The sequence below is a fragment of the Denticeps clupeoides genome, chromosome 19 (assembly GCF_900700375.1).
Source record: "Denticeps clupeoides chromosome 19, fDenClu1.1, whole genome shotgun sequence".
NCBI lineage: Eukaryota > Metazoa > Chordata > Actinopteri > Clupeiformes > Denticipitidae > Denticeps > Denticeps clupeoides.
This window is the reverse complement of record NC_041725.1, coordinates 13,519,950-13,545,632: the sequence shown is the minus strand read 5'-3', so window position 1 is coordinate 13,545,632 and position 25,683 is coordinate 13,519,950. Positions and strand designations below refer to the sequence as shown.

General features: G+C 45.3%; 1 protein-coding gene across 1 annotated transcript in view; it reads left to right on the top strand.

Moving 5' to 3' along the window:
• Window positions 1–20,400: 20,400 nt before the first annotated feature.
• frem2b (FRAS1 related extracellular matrix 2b) overlaps window positions 20,401–25,683 on the top strand; it is a 63,871-nt gene continuing 58,588 nt past the window's right edge. Inside the window, exon 1 of the mRNA XM_028962828.1 lies at window positions 20,401–25,408. Within this exon, the coding sequence (XP_028818661.1) occupies window positions 20,401–25,408 (5,008 nt within the window). The remainder of the gene's footprint in view (window positions 25,409–25,683) is intronic.

Genomic DNA, 25,683 nt, shown 5'->3' with positions numbered 1-25,683 from the left:
TGCTGCTGTTTGGGGCACCAGGATCTGGCCGAGGTCCTCCACCAACATGCTTAGATCGTGTGATCCAAAGCACACGATGGTGTGCCGAGAGAAATGAAAAGCACACGCTAGAGACAGAAAGAGCAGAGGAGAGAGCGAGGCCCCCCCCCCCCCCCCAAACAAAGTAATATGGTATTTACATTCCAAAGCACAGGCTAGACGACTTGGGAGTCTGTGTATTTGAAAGGTAATTCACATGTGATTCACTCAAGCTCTCAACACGGGGGCTTGGCTGGGCTAATTTAGCACCGCGCTACATGAGAGACTCATCGAACCTACCATAATGGATTAAGAACGGACCCGTTCGGGTAAACGGGGAGTGAAATATCAGAGACAGCCCCCAAAAACTGCCTCTCAAGATCCATAAATCCATGGATAAAAGCTTGTAGACGTTAGTTCTGCGCGCTTCACACAGGCAGGGGGATCATTGTGTGACGTCGGCCCACTGACCGCAAAACACATTTATCATTGGTTTTCATTCTTGCCAGAGGGTGTGATAAGGTATTGATGTCAAAATCGCTCTGAAGTGCACGTTCTTATGAAGAAGTTAATTCAGTGATGTTGGGGGTTAACATGGGTCAGTGTGTGGTGGAAAAAAGCACGTTTGCCAGGCCATTTAATGAAAGCTGCCACATCATTTCGTCTATTTTTACCGTTCGCAGATACACCGAATGTACTCTACAAATTCAGCAGACAGTTATCATCTTATAATAAATAAAGGGAAGAGTCTGAATCTGAGATGTGCAGTTAGTTTGGTGCCACATCGTGGGTTTACGGCACAGTTCATCCTCTCCCTTTCCACGGTGTTGCACTGCACAGTACTTGGACCCTTGTTCCACATTCTAAATATTGAGATAACGAAAGAGTATATAGAATAAAAAAAAAACATGGTTTCCAGCAACTGCTGATGGAACTGCGAAAGTTAGTCAGCTGGTGGACCGGACATTTTAGTATGATGACAGTCAGCATTAGTGCATCGTGTCATTAGCGTATTGGGCTGTGTGGGGGCCGAAGTGAAGGCAGGGTTTCTGCAGGTTTAAGGTAGCCAGATTTAAGTGTTTTTAAGGTTTCTTCTTATCAGACACTGCGATGGTCAGATGCTCTTTTAAAATCAATCGCATTTTATCTTAAGTAATATAGTATTATTTTATATATTCATTTTATTATTTATAAATGTATATATATTAAACTCATATTACCTGCCACAAGCCACTAGGATGTGACTGAGATGTTTTGGTTTGTACTATTTCGGAAGTGCACAGCGTGCAGTGACTGGTTTGATTGCAGATTGATTGCTTGTTACATATGATTTATTGGGTCTGCAGTATTTTAAGTGATTATTAATCACTTTTAATTAAGGCCTTAATGTTTGAAATAGAATTTAAGACTTTTTTAGGGAATTTAAGGTGTGACGCCTTGGTGGCCTTGGGCTGAGAAGTCACATGTACATGTGACTTCTAAGTGCTGGGGCCTAATCACCCATCAAATGTCAGTCTCTCCCACAATGCTTTGCCTTGCATTGATTGGTGTTCCTTTTTTTTTTTTGCATGTGCAGCCATCATGCCACTTTTTCTTTTTCACTTATTTTCAAATGTCAAGCTCCTGTGCCTCATACATCCACACACTTGGCATGGCTTGACAACAGCATGTCAAAATTTTAAGCCATTTTAAGATCTCTTCAAAGATGTTTAATCTGATTCAAGTCTGCACTTTGATTGGGCCACTCAAGGACATTCACAGAGTTGTCCTGAAGCCAGCCGTCACCCCAGTCTGAGTTTAAGAGCACTCTGGAGAAGGTTTTCATCCAGGATATCTTGGTACATTGCTGCAGTCATCTTTCCCTCTATCCTGACCTGCCTCCCAGTTCCTGTAGCTGAAAAACATCCCTACAGCATGATGCTGCCACCACCATGCTTCAGTGTAGAGATGTAATTTGCCTGGTGATTAGTAGGTCCTGGTTTCCTCCAAACGCAATGCCTGGCATTCAAGAGCAAACACCAAAGAGTTAAATCTTTGTCTCGTCAGACCAGAAAATTTTGTTTCTCAGAGATTGTCTGAGAGATCTTCAGACTCCAGAGGGGCTGCCATGTGCCTCTGGCTACTCTACCAATACATGCCATACATGAACTCTCAACTGTAGGACCTTATATAGACAGCCTTTCCAAATTATGTCCAATTTTCCACAGATGGACTCCAATTAAGATGCAGAAACATCTCAAGGATGATCTGGGGAAACAGGATGCAACTGAGCTCAATTTTTAGCTTCATGGAAAAGGTTGTGAAAACTTATGTACATGTACATTTTTTATTTGTAATATATTTGCCAAAACCTCAAGTGAACGTTTTTTTCACATTGTCATTATAGGGTGTTGTGTGTAGAATTCTGAGGCTGTAACATAACAGAATGTGGAAAAAGTGATGCGCTTGGAATAATTTCCAAATGCACTGTTAAGTATAAGTATATTCTTTCTGCCACAAAGTGCTAATAGTTATATGTGGCATGTGGGTGCAGTACTGCACACTGCCTGTGGGAGTGTTTTCTCTACATCTCGCTTTCTCTCTCTGACTTGCTTTGTGTGAAAACAGCACCTTCAGCCTGACACCTGAGCAGCAGCAGCAGCTTCTGGGGAATTTTACTTCTTCTTTTTTGCAACATGATTTAGAGCGTTGGGTTTTGTTATTTTAGTTTATTTCAGTTTGGGTTGGAGATTGCTAGTGGTCTAGTTTTCGAGTACATTTTTCTTCTAATAGGTAGGGGATTTAGCTGAGTGAGAAGGTCCATGGTGTGGCTTGCCCACTAGCTTCCCATATTTTGTTCTTAGTTCATTAGTTCATTAGTTCATTAGTTGAGAAAAAAGTAAATGTTAAACCAGAGGTCTTAAGGTCCTTTTCATGTTTCATGGATCCTTTGTTTGATAAGTTCGTAACACTTAGTATTTCTAGATTTGAAAGTGAAAGTGAAGTGAATGCCATTGTGAATCACAGCACAGCACACGGTGACACAACGAAATGTGTCCTCTGCTTTTTGGTGAGCAGTGGGCAGCCATGACAGGTGCCCGGGGAGCAGTTTGTGGGGAGGTGCACTCAGTGGCACCTCAGTGGCACCTTTGAACCGGCAGCCTTCTGATTTCCTTAACCGCTAGGCCACCACCACCAAGTACAGAATAAGGTCAAGTCATTGACTCATGCATACATTTAATTTACACTGATAAAATATTTTTCACCACACACATTTGGTTTGATGAATTAACCCTGTTATTAACTTACATGTCTTATATAAACATGGAGTTTCAATGTTTAGAATAAATTAAACCCTGTTTCAACAAACTTATACCTAATACACTAGTACTACGTATATAATGAGAATGCCTGCAGTGTACTCTAAAAACTGAAATGTGAAATGACTCAAATATATACCTAGTGCACTAGTGGTATGTAGAGTAGTGTCTTCAAAGTATACTTTGGTAAAAATAAATGTAGTCTGAAGTACTTTAAAATTAATTGATTTTCTAATGGACTACAAATACATGGTCCATAGTATACTTTTTATATTTATACAGGGAGTGCAGAATTATTAGGCAAATGAGTATTTTGTCCACATCATCTTCTTCATGCATGTTGTCTTACTCCAAGCTGTATAGGCTCGAAAGCCTACTACTAATTAAGCATATAAGGTGATGTGCATCTCTGTAATGAGAAGGAGTGTGGTCTAATGACATCAACACCCTTTATCAGGTGTGCATAATTATTAGGAAACTTCCTTTCCTTTGGCAAAATGGGTCAAAAGAAGGACTTGACAGGCTCAGAAAAGTCAAAAATAGTGAGATATCTTGCAGAGGGATGCAGCACTCTTAAAATTGCAAAGCTTCTGAAGCGTGATCATCGAACAATCAAGCGTTTCATTCATAATAGTCAACAGGGTCGCAAGAAGCGTGTGGAAAAACCAAGGCACAAAATAACTGCCCATGAACTGAGAAAAGTCAAGCGTGCAGCTGCCAAGATGCCACTTGCCACCAGTTTGGCCATATTTCAGAGCTGCAACATCACTGGAGTGCCCAAAAGCACAAGATGAGCAATACTCAGAGACATGGCCAAGTTAAGAAAGGCTGAAAGATGACCACCACTGAACAAGACACACAAGCTGAAACGTCAAGACTGGGCCAAGAAATATCTCAAGACTGATTTTTCTAAGGTTTTACTGACTGATGAAATGAGAGTGAGTCTTGATGGGCCAGATGGATGGGCCCGTGGCTGGATTGGTAAAGGGCAGAGAGCTCCAGTCCGACTCAGACGCCAGCAAGGTGGAGGTGGAGTACTGGTTTGGGATGGTATCATTAAAGATGAGCTTGTGGGGCCTTTTCGGGTTGAGGATGGACTCAAGCTCAACTCCCAGTCCTACTGCCAGTTTCTGGAAGACACCTTCTTCAAGCAGTGGTACAGGAAGAAGGAAGAAGTCTGCATCCTTCAAGAAAAACATGATTTTCATGCAGGACAATGCTCCATCACTCACGTCCAAGTACTCCACAGCGTGGCTGGCAAGAAAGGGTATAAAAGATGAAAAACTAATGACATGGCCTCCTTGTTCACCTGATCTGAACCCCATTGATAACCTGTGGTCCATCATCAAATGTGAGATTTACAAGGAGGGAAAACAGTACACCTCTCTGAACAGTGTCTGGGAGGCTGTGGTTGCTGCTGCACGCAATGCTGATGGTGAACAGATCAAAAACACTGACAGAATCCATGGATGGCAGGCTTTTGAGTGTCCTTGCAAAGAAAGGTGGCTATATTGGTCGCTGATTTGTTTTGGTTTTGTTTTTGAATGTCAGAAATGTATATTTGTGAATGTGGAGATGTTATATTGGTTTCACTGGTAAAAATAAATAATTGAAATGGGTATATATTTGTTTTTTGTTAAGTTGCCTAATAATTATGCACAGTAATAGTCACCTACACACAGAGACATCCCCCTAAAATAGCTAAAAATAAAAACAAACTAAAAAGTACTTCCAAAAACATTCAGCTTTGATATTAATGAGTTTTTTGGGTTCATTGAGAACATGGTTGTTGTTCAATAATAAAATTATTTCTCAAAAATACAACTTTCCTAATAATTCTGCACTCCCTGTACATACACTGAAGCATACTTAATAAAATGAAGTATACTACTTTTTGCTAAGGAATACCAGAAATAAATTCATTCCAATTTACCCATTATCTGAACTGTCAAAGCCTCAGTGTGGTGCTCCTGAGCTTTGTGTGTTGGTGTGTGTATATTTGTCTTTTATTTCTTGCAGTAAGTTCCAACTTCTTTTCTGAACCGTGCTGGCAGTCTTTGGCCATCATTAGGCTCTCCAGTGACCTTAAAACCCCTTCCGGTGCCCTTCTAGTTCTTGATGATTGCAACTGACTTTTATAAAGGTCAGGCTTCATTCACTATTTCTCTCAGGAATTAAATGGAAAACTACTTTAGCCTGTCCACGGCGATTTCTGTCAGAGCTCTCTTGTTGGTGACAGCTAAACCAAAGGGTTGCGGGTTCAAATCCCAAACCACCAACGTGTCACTGAGGTGCCGTCCCCGCACATTGCTCTCCAGGGCCTTTTATGGCTGCCCACTGCTCACTAAGGTTAATGGGTAAAATTCAGAGGACATATTTTGTTGTGTGCACCATGTGCTGTGCTGTGTATCACAATGGCAAAATCAATCACTCTATAGGAATGTTGTGTGTGTGTGTGCCCTATGTCCCCGATTAGTAATAAGTGGTTATGGAAAGTGAATGAGTGTTTTATAAACTGGCCAGCGCAACTGTCATTGCATTGCTATAAAGATCACCTTATCTGTTTGAAACTAAAAAATAAATTAACTCTGATAAAAGCATGTGTAAATGATAAAAGCACATATATTAGCCTTTTTCTGTGTTCATAAGCCCTTCCTTTGAAAATGACAGGGCCATGTGGCAATCAGACTGAGCCGTTGCCATGCCGATGTGCAAGTCATGGATTAATTGGAGCTGCTCAAAGCGTGCGATTTGCATATTCATTCATAGAAAGAATTAGTTGCTTTATCATCCCAGATGGAACTGGATTCAGCCCAGGGATACAGGAAGATTATGCTCTCCTGGCCTCACATTTATGATGGCAAAGATTCCTTATAGAAATATTTTAAGTAAACTTAGGCAGGGTTTAATTTTATAGCAAGTATGCCAAACGTTCCTATAGGGCAAGTAGATTTTTGACGTCTCTGTTAACAGAGAAATATTGAAACCATGCCACAAGGGACTCCCAGAGTGCCTTGTATTTACAGATTTTCTGTACTAACTACACTTCCGGGAAGAGTTAGATAACCTGCTCCCAGTAGACGCACGCTGACTTTTGTGAGCTTTTGTTGGGAGCTTCTTAAGGACCTTTTCCGCATGGCACACTGATGACAAAAAAGGCCATTTAAAAAAAGAAAACAAGAAAATAGTTTTCAGCTTTCTGAAGCTTGAATCAGACAGAGGAGGATGGCTGGAGTCTTTTAAAGTTAAAGTGAAGTGATTGTCACATGTGATACACAGCAGCGCAGCACACGGTGCAATTTGTCCTCTGCATTTAACCCATCACCCTGAGTGAGCAGTGGGCAGCCATGACAGGCGCCCGGGGAGCAGTGTGTGGGGACGGTGCTTTGCTCAGTGGCACCTCAGTGGCACCTTGGCGGATCGGGATACGAACCGGCAACCTTCTGATTACGGGGCCGCTTCCTTAACCACTAGGCCACCACTGCCCCAAAATTTTGTTCGGTTTTAAGTAGCAGGGTTACTGTAGCAAGACGAAGTGATACTGAAGAAAACATCTGCAGCTCACAGACACGGAGTGGGAGGCTTTCCCAACCGGGGCAGCCCGCTAACATTTTACACCATTTATTAGACTTACAATCCATAGTTACAGGGAGACACTCGGGGTTAAGTGTCTTGCTCAGGGACACAATGGTAGTAAGTGGGGTTTGAACCTGTTTATCTTCTGGTTCAGAGGAAAGTGTGTTACCCACTAGGATACTCATCCCATTAGAACTCTTTATCTATGTGCTTTCTGCTGTGGTGACCGTCCTACACTTGGGGCAAGAAGGTTACAGATAGCTGCTCCCACTGAGGGTGGATATAAAGTGGTAAGAAAGATAGGAGTTCTTCTTGGGGCAGTGGTGGCCTAGCGGTTAAGGAAGCGGCCCCGTAATCAGATCGGTTCGAATCCCGATCTGTCAAGGTGCCACTGAGGTGGCACTGAGCAAAGCACCGTCCCCACACACTGCTCCCCGGGCGCCTGTCATGGCTGTCCACTGCTTACCAAGTGTGATGGGTTAAATGCAGACGACAAATTTCACTGTGTGCACCGTGTGCTGTGCTGCTGTGTATCACATGTGGCAATCACTTCACTTTAACTTCTAAGGACCACAATGTGGTCACGTGTTCCCTTGTCACGTGTCTGCTGGGTTGCATCAGGTGAGCCGTGGCCTCCTTTCACCGAAATTGAACTAAACAGGCGGGACTTAAGGCCCTGTCCACATGCGAATGCTTTTCTCTAAAATGGGTTGTTGGTTTCTAAAAAAACCTTCATCCACAAGGGAGCTTTCTCTGAAATTTTTTTTTATCCACATGGAGATGCAGAGGACGGCCCAAATGCTGTTTTAACCCCCCTCCACACCTTAACTCCCCGGTCTCAGCCAAAGTGCTCTCCTTGTTTGGCGTCTAGCTCTCCGCCTTGGTGAGTTAAACATGTTGTTGTTCTCCAGCCTTGTCTTTTCATCAGAAATGTGCACCATAGAGAGGATTTCCTGTAGTTTCTACGAACGTGTTATTCTGCCAATCTTGTATGTATAGTGAAGTGAAGTGCACACATCAAAATGTGTCTTCTGTATTTAACCATCACCATTGGTGGGCAGTGGGCAGCCATGACAGGAGCCTGGGAGGGCAGTGTGTGGGGACGATGCTTTGCTCAGTGGCACCTTGGCAGGTTGGGCTACTACCATTACTACAGGGCTACTACAGTCCACAGGGATATGCGGGAAAACGTGGAACCTGTTTGAGTGGGCTGCGAATCCAATGATCACAACGTCATAGTTACGAATCCCATTTTGCAACCATCGTATGAACAAATTCCAGTGCCCTGTACCCTATCAGTAAAATACATGCATGATTCAGAATCCAGGCACTTTAGTTTGTATTCTTAATGCTTACTGTGTGCTCTGTTTGTTGGTGTTGAGCAACTGTGGAGCTCAGTGTGGTTCCTTGTTGGGAAAAAGACAGCTTGTAAACAGCTTGAGATGCCACTGCAGGCTATAAACCATCCCTAAATGCCGAGGGATTGCAAAACAAAGCCTGATGATTTGTGAAGATGCAGAGATAGATCTTCCAGGCTAATGAAGCACAGAGCCTGGGTGTTATAATAACTGCAGATATTTCAAGTCTAACTTATTAGTGTTCAATCTACTTTAACAAAATTGCAAAAAGTGTGTTCTGATGTCCTCAGATCAAAACACCTCGTAACACCAGTTTCTTGCAGACATTGCGTTTGCTCACTATACAGTGGTGAAAAATAGATGTAGGAACTGAAGTGTGGCGGTTGCCATGGCGGAAGACGTTTCCAGCGCTCGCTGTGTTTTGAGATGCACTGCAGTGACTGTGACATTTCTGAAATAACCCACAGATTTTCCCTCATGCCTCCTACAACACATGTTAGGAAAAGAGAATATAAAAAAGCTCAACTGAGAGATTTTGCCAAAACTAATGAATAAACATGAACATGGGAGAGCTGAGAAAAAGAAAAACTGCAAGTTAATGTGGCAAAGTCAGCTTGATGAGGAAATTATGGCCATAGTCTCCCCAACTTTGGTTCTCTGGTTGTGGACTGCGTCCAGTTTGCCGGTAGCAAACCAGCTACCAGCGAAAGCTCCGCCTGTGCTGGATCTTTGGCAATAGTAAGGCAAGTGGAGCCAGTGGAATCTGACCCAACTCTGACTGTGTTTATGCCTACAGGTTCACAAATCTGTCGAAACCATCCCGTCTTAATCCGATAGATAGATAGATAGATTTCTTTATTTATAGATATTAATTTATTCATATTTATTGGTATTTCAGCACAGACGCTGGTTGTGTTACACTCATCTTTAAGAATATACTGAAATGACGTGCCATGAGAGCAGCCGACGAAAACTGGAATGCAAACACAGCCTCCAGTTCTGCGCGCTTCTGCGGAATCCCCACCCTGAAGCTTTCACTATCTGTGACAGTGGGCTTATTATGCATTCACCTCATCATATCAAAAATATGAACAAGGCGGCGAGGGGGGTGGGGCTGGAGGGAATGCGGAGCAGGATCTGTACTGCACCCTGGGAGAGGGCTTACATAAGTCGCTCTCATCAATATTTATAGAGTTCTGCGAGTCAATGAGGAAAGTTGTCTCCTATAAACCCAGAGGTAGGTCCATCATATTAGTCCATTGTTTTAATTTGTAGCTGCAGTCGATAGGATGGAAAACAGAATCTTCTCTTTCAACTGGTAGATTTGTTGACAACATATATATATATATATATATATATATATATATATATATATATATATATGGACATTACCCTCTACTAAATTGATCAAAAGTCAAACTATAGATATTTAATACATGTACAAGTTCTAATTAAAAAAAAAAAAAACTTTACTGTGACTCTGTCTAATGAGGGATTTGTTGATAGCTGCTTCTCAGCATGACGTGAAACACACACAAATATATAGCTGGCTAATGAGCATTTGCCCGCTGTGCTCAAGGAAAAAAAAATTGCTTTGTATTTGTGGACTTGTGGACTGTTGAGTTCCTTAAGCAATGAAGACATAACGGCTGGTACTAATGCACCGCTCTCCGTCCACACCCCTATAATTAGACAGGCAAAAGCGTTTAGCTGCTTCTCGCTGTCCGCACTGCGTGTGCTTTCACCGCTTTCGATACGGAGAACTGTACTTTATCAGTGAAAAGGAACTTGTAATTGCCGCTCAGCCTTTAAACACTTGTTATTTTGAACATGAGCCTCGGCAGTCGAGAAGCCATTTCAAGCACAACTATTATTTATCCCCCCCCCCGAAGGCCAGAGCACATTTATAATGCTTCTGGTTTCCTGATAAATTATAAATGCATTTATGTAGTACAGACACTTTTTTTTCTTTCTGGCATGCAAATACGTACGAATACTGTGCAAAGCGGCACTTAAGACAGCAGGATGTGGCAGCATTCAGGCTGAGTGCAATCAGTCAGGGAAGTGCCGATCCCTAATGTGACTCCTTCTTGAAATCTGCTCGTCTGCCCGGCTGCCATTATGGAGACTCGAAAGCCAGAAAAGCCCAATGACTGTGCGCTGTCCAGGCCAACCTGCCCAGTAAGAGCATGAAGATGGATGCACCATGAGTGCAGACGAAGCTGCTCCCACATGTGGTCTCTGCATTAATTACAGAGCAAGCACCGAGAACACAGTGTTCCATGCACAGCCATTAGTATCGTTCCGTAATTACATGGATTGTTTCATCTCAGATCTATTTTCCTGCCCATTTGTTTTGTGTTGAGCCTATATTCCATCCTGACTTGGTTCTAGAAATTCAGTGTTGTTCCAGTGCCACAAGTTGATTGGAGATCTCGGATATACATTTAAAAGCAAATGTTTCTGCCCTGGCATTGACATTAGCTGAACGAAACACTTTTTTTCTTGAGCATTTCGAGATTATATCAGACTTCTGGGAAAGGGAACAGATCTTGATGTGAAAGATCCATTTACTTTTTTCAGGATAGCACTGCACATATGTAATGAGTTGCACTGCAAATAGAGGAAATCTTAACAAGACAGAAAATTTTGCCTTTTTTTTTTAACATAAAAAGATCAAGCAAAATGATCTGCTAGTATGGTGTGAACATCTTCACTTGTTCTTGTTTCGAAAACACATTATTTTTATACTCTTATCAATTGTCCTTAAATATAAATAGTTATATTTATTATAATGACAGATCTTTTATCTCTTTTGAAGATTTTTTTGCTTGTTAACATGTCTTTTTTTTTTCAGTGAATGCACCCATCAAGATGTGGCATGTGTGGTGCATTGCTATTTATAACAATAGGGTCTGTCTTCAACTGGGTGAAAATTTATGTGATGAAAACAAATTTGTGATTGAAATTGTTGATTTTACACGTTATTTCATTTGAATGAATTTATTGTAGTTGCTCATTCTTTTAAACTTTAGTAAACTTTGCATTGTTTTTTTCCATTCTGTTTGTGACACAGAGAAGCACCAAGGCTGAATTTGTGGCCCTCTGCTTGTGTCTGTGGACCCAGATCAACCCGTCATCTGCATTGGCTGTCTTACCACCGCCATGATTTGTCGCGCCAGCGTTCGCAGTGGCTGTCATTCCTCTTATCTTTCAGCATTACTGTTGTAAGTCATGCTATGTCACCTCTCTGTTGTGTAACTATGTGCAATGTCACAGGCAATCTTTTTATTATTTTGTCTATTTCAAACCCTGCCTTGCCTGAGCTTCATTTGTATGAAGCAAATCCAGGATTCATCTAGGTCTTCTCTGCTGTTTGCCTACTGCTTGCCAGGTTCAGATAAAAGGTTATAACTGTCCAATGCTCTCCTTGTTGTTTTCAAATGAACAGTGTCATACCATGTGCTTAATGCAAAAAAAGTTATTTCTTGATAATATTAGATGCTGAGATATTGGTGTATATGGCACCTGCTCAACCTGCCTGGAGCTTGTTTTCAAAATATGATAAAACAAAAATGTGCAGTAGTCTAAAATACACTATATTCTTATTATCTGTGTAATGTGTTGTTTGGAACCCAGAGTATGATTTTTTTTTTATCTTGCTTTGTACCCCTAAATTCTAGATTACACAAGCAGGATCAAATAAATAGAAGTAATTAAAACCATTTCTCATTTCTCAGTTATTTGAATATAAAACATAGAAACAACAGAAAAAACAACAAGTATTATTGTTATTGTTATTATTAATATCAATAATAATAATATATGCCCCCTTGTGGCATTTAACCTGAAGTGCAGCCGCAACTGTACTTGTTTATGAACATATACATTTTTTCTATGGCATGATATGCATACGAACATATATACAGTAATAATAAAAACGGGGCAGTGGTGGCCTAGCAGTTAAGGAAACATACCCGTAATCAGAAGGTTGCCGGTTCGAATCCCGACCTGCCAAGGTGCTACTGAGCAAAGCACCGTCCCCACACACTGCTCCCCGGGCACCTGTCATGGCTGCCCACTGCTCAGGGTATTGGTTAAAAGCAGAGGACACATTTCATTGTATCACTGTGTGCTGTGCTGCAGTGTATCACAATGACAATACACTTCACTTTCACTTAAATGTCTTTAATATATAATATAATGTTAAGCCTTTTGAGGTTATTGATTGCACCCTCCCCAGACCGTTATCACACACTGCTGTCCGGGCACCTTTCATGGCTGCTGTCTGTTCATCAAGAGTGATGGTTAAAAGCAAAGGACACATTTCGTTGCGTCACCATGTGCTGTGCTGCAGTGTTCCACAGTGACAATCTCTTCATTTTGTTCCAAAATAAAAATTATCCAAAATGATTGTAAATACTGGAGGACCAGACAGGATTTAGGGGCACCGAACACTTTGCCAATCCTGCTGACTCCACAATCCCAACTAATTACAAAGTAAGTATTTACTTTGACTCTAGTGCCACACACCATACAGGTTAAAATGAATATATGCTTATACTGGAAGTTTTCTTGCGCAAAGTGAGTGGGAAAAAAAAAAGAAGAAGAAACAGTCGCCCTCCCCGGTGGTAACGTCTTGCTCAGCACCTGGCTTGTGGCGGCCATGAAGCTCCTGAATTAAACATGACTGCAGCTGTCTACGTTCCCACTACAATCCCACGATGCTGATACGGCTTCAACATTTAAACAGTAGAAGGGCACGTTCAGAAGATTCCCAAAGTTTTTTTTGTTTTTGTTTTTCATCTGTCGAGGGCCACCGTCAAGGGTAATTATGAGCCAAATGACATTTCTAATGCTGCCGCGCTTCCAGTGCCTTCAAAGTCGTAAAATCAGACGAATCTCGAGTGCTGGCAGCGATCGTTAGAAAGTGTTTCAGCCTCGCCATGAAGTGTTATTAATCATTTACAGTGTTCATTTACCGCACGCCCTCACCGGGCCTCCCTCCGGCACGTTCCCATCTTTTATTAGGGTTTTGATGATCGGCGGATCGGGTAAAAAGCCGGTTTTTACTCAAAGCAAAATAATTGCCGAACACGAACGTGGGGTTTGCTTGTGTGCTAGTGGCCTTCGCCGCCAGGCCGCAGGATGGGCGTAAAATGGCCGGCCAGCGGGGGGCTCCGGTGATGAAGAGGACGATGTGTCCGCACCGTGATGAAGATGAACACCCTGCGGACACCCTGTGCCGGAAACCAGCTGTCAGGTGGTGCGGCCGAAGGAAAAAAATGGCGCGCGCGGTGCGGCGCGCGCCTCGGAATAGCAACCCAATCCATAACAGGCACGCCGGCACCCAATACCTGTTACAACAATCTATTTATTGCGCTAATGAGACGCAGCGAAACTTGGGGACATTTTTTTTTTTTTTTTTTTTTGGAGGTTATAATAACCTTCTCATTCCTGAAGTTAAGTCTGGCGGAATTAAGGAAGGCTGAGTTTCGGGTGACTTTGCTGAGATTAATGTAACAGGCAATTAACCGGAGGAAAATGCTTTCACTGTAGCCAAAACATCAGGAGAGATGTGGCCCACTGCGGCCACTGCTGGAGTCGCTGTCGCCGGCGTCCTCCTGACGTTCCGTTTGCAAATTAGCGGCCACTTGAGCGTGAAAATGTTTCTAATCCGTTTCACTGTGACATTCCGTGGAAATGGCAATAAATAAGATTTGCCGTAGCTATTTGCAGGGCAGCAAATCCTAAACTGCTAAAATGATGAATCTAAGATAAACAGAGTTTTTTTTTTTTTGGGGCGCTGACACCCACCTCCTGCTCCAGGAGGATCTGTGAGGAGTAGCTTTGGCTCCTGTTCTGTGCAACGCATGACCCAGAAGTGTCAATTTGTGAAAGATGACAGGAGCAGGCGAAGCTTGGCGAGATGCTTGTTCACAGGCCATGTTTACGTTTTTTTGGTATAATAAATCTCTTATGGCGCAGATGTGCAGACCTCACACCTGCAAACATCAGTGTGGCTCCAACACAGGTGAGGTGATGGAACGGAAATGTAAATCCGTGTATAAATATAACGGGGTCGCCGCTCTGTAGGTGAAGCTTGCGTGCTCCGGCCCTCGGAGGTGCACTAATTAGTCGCGGCACACAGGTTAAGTGCTTCAGGTTTAAAACCCATCGACTCAGGAGGTTCCAGCAGGGCCTCGGTCCCACGCTGACAGGAGCCGGATTTGAGGAATTGACCTTGTGGCCCCCTCGGTGACAACCGCATAACTGGGGACCTTAACTAAGACCTTCAGCAGTGGCCTCTGTCCTGCCATGTACTCTTATACTGGAACCAGCTCCTCTCCTGGTCCTGGAAACGCTGGATGTTAAAGGGCCCTACATTATTCAGCAGCAATTAGGAACAAATTGCTAACATGATTAATATCGGAGGATGCCTGGTATGGTGTTAGTCCATCACACTGACCCTGACCATTATGAAGGTTCACCCATCCCTGACACTGCACGGTAAAAAAAAGAAAAAGATGGGGCAAAAATAAAGGCTGCTTTAAAAAATGCTTTTATGAGCTTAAAAAGAGCTTTTACATTTTTACAGGATGGGGTCAATTTATTGGCTTCGATGGCCACATATCCAACTATTCCAAATTTATTCATCCAACCTGGCTTAAAACTCACTTACAGCTTGGCCTGTCACAGCTATTTTAATGAAAATTGTAGGTGTAAATGCAAAAATATTTTTATTCTGTTCTGGTTTTAGGGTCAGCTGTTACAATTGAACATGTTTGCATTTAACATCAAACTGAAAATGAAACTTAAAGGCACTGCTTCATGTGAGTCCTGAGTCTTGAATCACTTTTGTTCAAATCAGCACATAATATTGTGACCAAAATTCAGAAGAAGAGCCAGAGTCCAGACCTAAATCCAATAGAAAATATGAAGTTTGATCTCACAGAGACATGTCGTGGCAATCTGTCAGATTTGGAACGCTTTTGCAAGGATGAGTGGGCAAATATTGGCAAGTCAAGACGTGCCACGCTGACAGACTCCCATCAAAGAAGACGAAATGCTGTGATAAAATCAAAAGGTGCTTCAGAAAAATATACACACTAAACCTGCAAATTGTACTTGTAAAGTGATTGTCTTTGTGAGACACTGCAGCACAGCACACGGTGACAAAACAAAACGTGTCCTCTGCATTTAACCATCACCATGAAAGGCGCCCGGGGAGCAGTGCGTGGGGACGGTGCTTTGAACAGGTCAAGTTGAAATGTACAGCTTACGGGTCACATTAAAGGTGGGAAACATTTTGAAATTATTTACTGAGGTCTCATTTTTTATTTTTAATCACCTGGCTTTTGACAGGAGTGTGTAAATTTTTTATGCTGGACCTTGGCCTTTTTTGTTGAGCTGCTGTCCATCCATCAGTTCAACTGTTTTGACACCACGTAGCCGATGGCTTTCAACTCCGGCCTTATGTATCCCGTGCGATCAAAGTGCCAGTCCAGTTGGTAAAGTCATTAGCTAAAATAATGAGATCATGGCGTCTGCAACTCTCATTGTCTCATTGCGAGGAAACCGGAATAAAAATAGACATGATAAGCCGAGCAGTTGTGTCGGAGCGGGATGACAGGACGACAGCTGTGACTCTGCTCCCAAAGGCCATTCTGCATGAAATTCTAGTTCATTTGAAAGAGGAGTGACAACATTCCTTTACACTGCACACAGATTATACGATTATTAATGCACTATAGAATTAAAATGTATAAGAACACCCAACACTTTATATACAATATTCATAATATATAATAGACAGTAATAAAAATGCAATGACCTAATAACAAAGTGCATAGATTCCTGAATTGTTATTAGATTAAATTTTATAAAATTGGACTGACCAAGTCATGTTCTCCAAACTGAATCACCTGACAGAAGGTATATTAGTATTTATAAATATCATTCTTATTGTTTTAAGAATTTTGACATGGAATATCATATCAACAATCACCTTTAACCAAGATGACATTAATGCTTAGTATAACTTTTGTTTTTATTGTCCCCATTTGATTTATACTTTTATGTATTTATGTATTGGCAAAGGATTAGAAGTGATGATAAAAGGTATGTGAGTGAGTATTCCCTGTACACCAATTATATTTACTATGATATCATTATGTCTGTTTGTATATTTCTTTTCTTTTTTATTATTTTGATTAACTGTGGCAACCTACAACAATGCTGTTTTAAGTTCTAAATAAAAAACGGATTCAGAATTCTTTACTCCTTCTGGTATCACAATAGACTGAAAAGAGGAATAAGCTCCACCAAGATGTGTATTATGCTCTGTGTCAGCCCATAATAAGATATCTGTAACTCACAGTATCTGGCTTTAACCATATCCTTTAAACCCTAAAGATTGACCTGTTGACCTCTGGCACTTACCTAATTGCCTAAACTTTGAAGGGCTGTCCGTTTGAGGTCAGAGGTCAGAACCCCTTGGGTAAACGTACTTGATCCGCAGAAGGCAGAGATTGTGTGCTGGTGAAAGGGCAAGGAAGGACGCATTTCCTGACGGAAGCAGCGTGGTGTGGAACAAACCTCGCATGTGGTCCAGTGGAATGCATTGAATGTCGCCAGAGCAGGGCCCTCCACGCAATCGCGGGCTTTTAAATGTGTGTTGTACGCCATGGCTTACATCCCGCTGCCTTTCAGATAGCTGTGGATCTCCAAAGCGATAATTGCCACTGTTTGTTGAGCAAAAGAAAAAAAAAGAACTGCAGACTACAGGGCTGGCAATAACCTCTTGTGGAGCAGGCAATGAAATAACATCTGTCTCTTTTCTTTTTCGGGAACGTTTTAATGGATAACTGCGCTCGGGAAATGATAAAGGAAGCGCGGGCAAAAGTAGCACTCTCTGGAGGTTTTTGGGGACACGTCACCGGCCTGCTCCTGTGGCGGAACGCGAGCGCAGGTAGAACTCGTAAAACAGCACAGGGCGCCTTCAAGCCCTGGAAATAAGCACGCGGCGGTACGTAATCATTAGTGGAAAGCACCGATGGGATGTGCGGTTAGAAAGACCTTGAGAAGCAGGTGGGGACGACGGAAAAGGACAACACGCATCCGATTTTACCTCTGATCCTGGGAAATGTAATTGTGCTTCAGACCACAGGGACCCTTCAATTTCATGTTAACACGGATGGAAATTACAGCCTTTTGCTAAAACGTAAGGCTTGCATGCTCAGACGCAAAATAAAAATCTTCTTCAACTTTTTCACGTTGTTTCTTGCCGTTGTTCTGTGTAGCTTCAGCATTCAGAATACGTGGCAACTGGATAAAACCGTTCTGGGATTTTAAGGATTGGACATTAAAAAGTACCATTTTACATTTATCAGACGCCCTTATCCAGAGCGACTTACAATCAGTAGTTACAGGGACAGTCTCCCTGGAGCAACTTAGTGTCTTGCTCAGGGACATGATGGTAGTAAGTGGGATTCGAACCCGGGTCTTCTGGTTCATAGGCGAGTGTGTTACCCACTAGGCTACTACCACCCTACCATATATGGTAACTTATTTGTAGCGCCTTCATTGAACTTTGTTACTGGGTGAATCTGAGTTGTCATGAAATGACCTTTCTGCAGCGTGCCTGTGCAGTGAGGGAATGATCTGCAACTCGAGTTTCAGCAATTCGGACCCTTGACTGTCAGACGGCAGTATAAAGCAGCAGGGTTTTTTTTATTTTTTGCCTTTGTTTCCCTCATCGGTCAGGTTAAATAGCCACGGTTCTGGTGCTACGTTTCGCAGTCAGGCCGTGGATGAGACAGGACAATGCAGGTACATCCTTTAGTAAATTTCATGTACTTTATCACAACAATGTAGAGGGTTTACTTTCAATAAGGCACCGCACTCGTACCGAAACGTCCCCAAGAGCTTTACTGTAAGCTGCTCGGACTGCCGGAGAGACAGGGAGATGAACAAAGCATAAATCTGCATGCCGTGCTGTATAAATGGGTCCTAAATCAGATCTCGGCCGCGCCGCCGCTCCAGCGCCTCTAATTCACTTCGCCGTGGTCTGGGAGTCAACAAAGCAGAACATCCAATTGCAGTGATGGCAGATTCACTCGTTTTCACGCTCACGTGTCAGTCCCTGGCTCTAAGCATTCACACACAGCGGAGCTGCATTTCATGTATACAGAACATGCATATGGTAATACAGTATCAAACTATTCACAAATACCGTAGTAATACAGATTACTCGTGGTTAGCAGCTGACATTTGCACTGGCATCATTTTTGCAGCCCGTGCCTGAAGAACAATTTAAAAGTCACTCAGTCTTTCTGATATTGAGTTTGAAGTGATTCCCTGCATGCTCTAAGTTAATGAGCTGTTTCAAATCGCTTTATTGCACCAAGGGTGCAAAAAAAAAAAGAGAGATGTAAAAAAAGATATGAAAAAGCTGATTACATTTCAACCTTGAATTGCAACTGAAATGCACAGAAATAGAGCTATAAAGAGAAGGAGCTCTTAATTAATCTTCAAATCAGCAGCCTTCCATTTCAAACGCCTGTGCTGTGATGTGACTGTAAACGACCCCCTCTGATTAGCTGTAGTAATCACGAACTTGTGTTAATTTTGGATGCACGACTCGTAAAATGTGCCCTTCTGGAGAATTATTCCACTGTGGCATGAGCACATTTCATGCACTTCTGTTTTATAAACTAATTGCAGTGCAAGATGTGTAGAGAAAATGTGTGATTTAACCAATATATATACAAAAAGTTCCTTCTTGGCTTTAAACTGCATTATCAGATTCTTTTCCGGTTCACAATGCATTGTACATTTCAGCAGCTGTGATCTGTATGCAAATGCCAAGCTTGTTGTTTTCTACAAACCTGTACATCAGTCAATAAGAGACATTGTACGACTGAAATAAAACATGCACAACACATTTGGCCTGAATAACTGGCATGCCAGGGAGTGCAGATTTATGGTGTGATCACTGCTGACGGACGTGCTATGAAAAGAACTGATCTACAGAAAGGCTTGCACCACATATCTCACTGAATGCCTTCCATTATTTAAATACTAAAGGTAATCTAAAGGCTAAAGATAGCACATGGGGATTTTATTTTTTTTATTTACTTTTTTATGTAATCTGGACTGCTGTCCCTGAGAAGTTGAAATGTCTCCTCTCATGTCCCCTCATTGCACATGATCACTATTTCCGTACTGATCCGGTAGTCAAATTAAAATTTTATTTGTCACATACATAGTCATACACGGTATGACATGCAGTGAAATGCTTTTTGCAACTACTACAGACCACAGTATTGCAAATGTTGCAAGTATACAATGAACCAATATGCAAATACAAATATTGCAAGCATAACCAAATATTACACTTTTATGTCTTCAACATAAAATATGTGTAACTGGTAGGGTGAAGGTGTGCAAATGAGTTAAAGACAATGTTTAAAGAAAAGAGAAAAAAAGTGATTTTGTGCAAAGTGATTTTGTGCAAAAGAGTCCGGAGTGTAGTAACATTGAAGCACACTGCCTGTTTACTGCCACAAGGGGGAGCTGCAGTGCACAAAAAAAGCACTTGACACCAACACGTCTTCTGTTAAAGTAAAACTACACGAATGAAAAGCAAGAACAATAGTCTTCAAAATTAAGATCGCTCTCTGTCTCACTCTCACTGGCGGTCTAACTTCAAACCTGTAAGTTCTTCCTCTTTACATAAAACTCAAGCAGCATTCGCTGAATGTTTTTATACATTTTATACCTGCACTCCTAAGGTGTAAACGAAACAATAAAAATGACTAAATTCCAAGGGCAAATCTCTTGGTTAGACGCCCGTGCGTATGTATGTGTGCATTATTTTTAACCTCAGACACGCGTCGTTCCTCCGCGGACGCCGTCCAATCACGGAGCGGGGTGGGCGTGGCGTCCCCCACGCCGCGAGTCCACATGTATGAAGTTGAACCCAGTGCCGCGGGTCGGGGAGGATGGTGCACGTCCGCGCACGCAGGCGCGAGTCGTTTCCGAGCCCGTCCTAACTTTTGCCGCTACAGTTTTTTTTATTATCATTATAATAATATAATAATATATCTTTTTTATTAGCATTATTTCCCCCGCTCTCCTGCGCACCGATGTCTCGCCGCGTCCCCGCCCGGGTCTCCGTGCTGATCCGCGCACTCCTGGGCGCCCTGGCTCTGGCAGGCGGGTCGCGGGCGCAGGTCTTCGACACCGTGGGCTCGTCGCACGGCTTGAGGACGGAGCTGTCGGAGGACGCGATCCTGGTGGCCAACAACGGAATACGCGCGCCCTTCGGCCGCTCCGCGTTCGTCGATCCCGTCAACGACCTGGTCGTCCAGGTCCAGCCGGGGGACAGGTGCAGCGTGACCGTGCTGGAGGGCGACCCGCTGTCGCAGAAGCCGGGCCAGCTCAGCCCCAAAAAGTTTCCGTGCGAGTTCGGCCCCAACGACGTCAAGTACTCGCACTTCGGGTCGAGGAGCCCGTCCAGGGACAGGGTGAGGCTGCAGCTCCGCTACGACACCCAGACCGACACCGTCATCATCCCCTTCATGATGGAGGTGGAGGTGGTGTTCACGCAGCTGGAGGTGCTGACCAGGAACATGCCTCTCACGGTGGAGAAGCTGCTTGGCACCAGCAACCCGGTGGACAAAAAGATCCTGGAGTTCACCTTCGACAGGGCCGTGCACGAGTGCAAAGTGTCCACCGTGCCGGGGAGCGGTGGGCCGCCCAGGTACGGGAAAGTCACCGACGACGGGAAGCTGGGCAAAGCGGTGGACTGCGACGAGTTTCTCGGACTCAACGTTCGCTACCGGCACACGTTCCAGCGCCGCTCGCCCAACCGGGATTACATTCCCATGTTCGTGGAGCTGCAGGACAAGGAGGGGAACGTGCTGAAGCAGGAGTTCTTCCAGATCATGGTGCGCATCAAAGAGGGGGAGGAGAACACGGCCCCCAAGCCCAGCTTTGTGGCGATGATGATGATTGAGGTGGACCAGTTCGTGATGACGGCCATCACTCCCGATATGCTGGCCGCGGAGGACGCCGAGTCGAACCCGGCCGACTTAATATTTAATGTCACGTCCCCTTTGTCCTTCGAGGAGGGCTACATAGTGAGCACGGACGACAGGAACTTGCCCATCACATCCTTCTACCAGAGGGACCTGAGGGACCTGAAAATAGCTTATAAGCCCCCGTCTGTGGACTCCGACGCCGAGCGGATTTTCCAAATCGAGTTGGAGGTGGTGGACACGGAGGGGGCCGTGTCCGACCCGTTCGCGTTCATGATCGTGGTGAAGCCGATGAACACGCTGGCCCCCGTGGTGACCCGCAACACCGGCCAGCTGCTTTACGAGGGCCAGTCGCGGCCGCTGTCCAGCTCGCACAATTTACAAGTCAGCGACGAGGACAATTTAGACCGCGTCACCATCGCGGTGATTGACGGGCTGAAGCACGGCGAGCTCACAGTTCTCGGCTCCGGGAGGACATTCTTCACGCCGGCGGACCTGGACGGTGGCGCCGTGATTTACCAACACGACGGGAGCGACACGTACAGCGACAACATCGTTTTCAGGATGACCGACGGCAGGCACGAGGTGGAGTTCCTGTTCCCCATCACCGTGGTGCCGACGGACGACGAGCCGCCCATCATAAACGCCAACACCGGCCTGGTGCTGTTCAAAAACCAGATGCTGCAGATTTCACCTTTGACCCTCAGCGCCGCCGACATCGACTCCGAAGACTCCACCATCAAGTTCCTCATGGAGCCGCCTTTCTCCGCCGTTGGGGAGGTGCTCCTGAGGCAGTCTGAGGCCCCCGAGGACCCGTCCACGTGGAGGTTCAACGCCCGGGACGAGATGTATGAGAAAGCCGTGACCGAGTGGCACCAGCAGGACATCACGGACGGAAAGCTGTACTACAGGCACGTCGGTCCCCACAACACCGACACCGTGACCGATCAGTTCGCGTTCCGCGTGCAGGACGACAACGACCCGCCCAACCAGTCCGGGGAGAGCTCCTTCATCGTAAAAATTCTGCCCATCGACGACGTCCCGCCCGAGCTGTACCCCGGCACCACCCTGCAGATGACCGTGCACGAGTACCAACTCACGCACTTCCGCAGGAAGTTCCTGCGCTACACCGACCTGGACTCGGAAGACCGAGATCTGAAGTACACCGTCACCCAGCCGCCCACCGACACGGACGAAAACCACCCCGTCGCGTTCGGGTCCATAGTCCTGACCGAGAGCCCCCACGTGCGGGTCCCGGAGTTCACCCAGGCCCAGGTCAACCACCACAAGGTGGCCTACCAGCCCCCCGACCTGGAGCTGGGAATAACGGCCCACGTGGTGCAGTTCTCCTACACCGTCGAGGACACGGCCGGGAACAGCGCCGCGGGGACCTTCACCATATTCCTGCAGCCGGTCGACAACAAACCCCCGCAGATAACCAACACCGGCTTCGCCGTGTCCGAGCGCGGCGCGCACGTCATCGCGCCCGCCGAACTGGACACCGCGGACGCCGACACTGACCGGACGCAGATACTGTTTACTGTCCTCCAGCCGCCTCGGCACGGCAAAATCCGCTCGGCGTTCGCTGACATGGCCAAAGGCGACGCGTTCAACTTGCACGACATTGCGAGCGGCAGAATTTCGTACTCGCACGACGGAGCGGAGACAGCGAGCGACTCGTTTCAGCTGGACGTTAGTGATGGTGTCCATGTTGTCACAATAACTGTCAAAATCGCGGTGAAGCCCGTTGATGACGAAACGCCGACTATCAGCCTCCCGTCAGGCACAATCGGCTCCTACATCGACGTCTTAGAAAACGGTGCCACCGAGATCACATCGAATGTCATTCAAGGGAGAGATGAAGACACAGATGACCTCAGATTGACCTTCATTGTAGAGGACCCGCCCGTTTTCGGCGAAATCCTGGTGAACGGCGCCCCATCGGGAAGATTCAGCCAGGCCGACATCATTAACGGCCACGTGGTGTACGCCCACACCGCCGGAGAAATAGGCCTCACCACCAAGGAGGACTTCTTCAACCTGACCCTCACAGACATGTCTGACGAGTGGACGGTAGGGGGCAATAAGGTCACGGGGGTCAGGGTTCAGGTCACCATTCTGCCACTGGACAGTCAGGCCCCTGAAGTCTTTGTTGGACAACAGTTCAGCGTAGTAGAGGGTGAAAAGAATGCTATTGAGATTTTGCACATCAGCGCAGACGACTCTGACACCCCCAACGATGACCTCCTCTGCACTATTATAGTGCAGCCCTCATCGGGCTACCTGGAAAACATCTCTCCGGCTCCAGGATCGGAAAAATCGAGGTCGGGCACGGCCATCAGTGCCTTCACGATTAAGGACATCAGACACAACCACATTTATTATGTCCAGAGCATCCACAGAGGTGTGGAACCAGTGGAGGACAGATTCACTTTCAGATGCTCAGATGGCATCAACTTCTCAGAGAGACATTTCTTCCCGATCACGATCCTCCCGTCCAACGACGAGAAGCCGGAGGTCTACACGAGAGAGTTTGTGGTTGTGGAAGGCATGAATTTAGTCATTGACACCCCAATATTGAACGGTGCTGATGCTGACATTCCCAGCGATGAACTGACATTCATAATTACCAGCCTCCCGAGGCATGGATACATACTTAACCAGCTGACCACGGGCACGGTTCCAGTCACCAATTTCACCCTGGATCAGATCAAGGAAGCTTCAAGCATCATCTACGAACATGACGATTCAGAAACCGTAGGTGACAGTTTCAACGTCATCCTTACTGACGGTAAATTCACAGTGGAGAAAACGGTAATTATCATGGTCATCCCAGTAGACGACGAGACTCCAAGGATGGCAATTAATGACGGCCTTGAGATAGAGATTGGCGATTTCAAAGTCATCAGCAACAAAATTTTGAAAGCCACCGATCTGGACTCTGAAGACAGTAAATTAACGTACATTGTCCGCTACGGTCCTAATCAGGGATTTTTACAAAGGAGAACACCCCTGGGCTACTTCCAGAACATCACCATCGGAATGAATTTCACACAAAATGAAGTCGACCAGGAGCTCATTGTTTACACTCACAGTGGACAAGAGGGCGTACGTGATCTGATTAAATTTGATGTCACGGATGGCTTTAATCCGTTGATTGACAGGTACTTTTATGTGACGGTGGGCAGCATCGACATGGTCTTCCCTGACGTCGTCAGCAAAGGTGTCTCTCTTAAAGAAGGCGGAAGGGTCACCTTGACTACGGACCTGCTCAGCACCAGTGATCTGAACAGTCCGGATGAACACTTGGTGTTCACCGTCACCCGGACGCCCGTCAGGGGCCACCTGGAGTGCACGGACACCCCAGGCATGCCCATCGGCTCCTTCACGCAACTTCAGCTGGCGGGAAACAAGATATACTACATCCACACCGCCCACGACGAGGTCAAAATGGACAGCTTCGAGTTCGAAGTCACCGATGGCTACAACCCCGTGTTCCGCACATTCCGCATTTCCATTGCGGACGTGGACAACAAAAAGCCAGTGGTGACGGTGCACGGCCTCGTGGTGAGTGAGGGTGAAAACAAGCTTATAACCCCATTCGAGTTGACCGTGGAGGATCAGGACACAATAGATCGGCTGCTGAAGTTCACCATCACCCAGATCCCGGTCCACGGCCGACTCGTCTTCAACAACAGCCACCCAGTCACCTCCTTCACCAAGCAGGACCTCAACGAGAACATGATCAGCTACAAGCACGACGGCACCGAGTCACCACAAGACAGCTTCTCTTTCACAGTCACAGATGGAACCCACACCGACTTCTACGTCTTCCCCGACACCGTGTTCGAAACACGTAAGCCCCAGACCATGAAAATAACCGTACTCTCGGTCGACAATGGGATTCCGCACGTGGTGGTCAATAAGGGGGGCGCGACCCTGAGGACAATATCGACCGGCCAACTGGGCTTTCTAATCACCGGCAAGGTTCTGAGGGCCGAAGACAGAGACAGCCCACACGTAGCAGTTACGTTCAAGGTCACCGTGGGCCCACTGCATGGCTACCTCATCAGCCTGGCCAAGGGCAACGCGACTGTCACCACCTTCACGCAGGGTAAGGTAGACACTTTCAGTACTTGGAGAAACGGACATTTGGGTGGCACTATTCGCTGGTCTCTGATAGGCCGACATTCACTCCTCAGGTAGATCATGGAGGATTTAGCAACGTTGTCCAGGGGGAACAGTGGGCCGGCCCGGTTAGGGACACCAGCACAAACTAAAAGCGACACGGGAGTAAAAAAAAAAACGCAAATCGCTCACAGTCCCGCGTTCGCCCGTTAAATATTTCAAGGGCATCGAGCCGGAGCGGCGCTAAGCAGAGAGTAAATA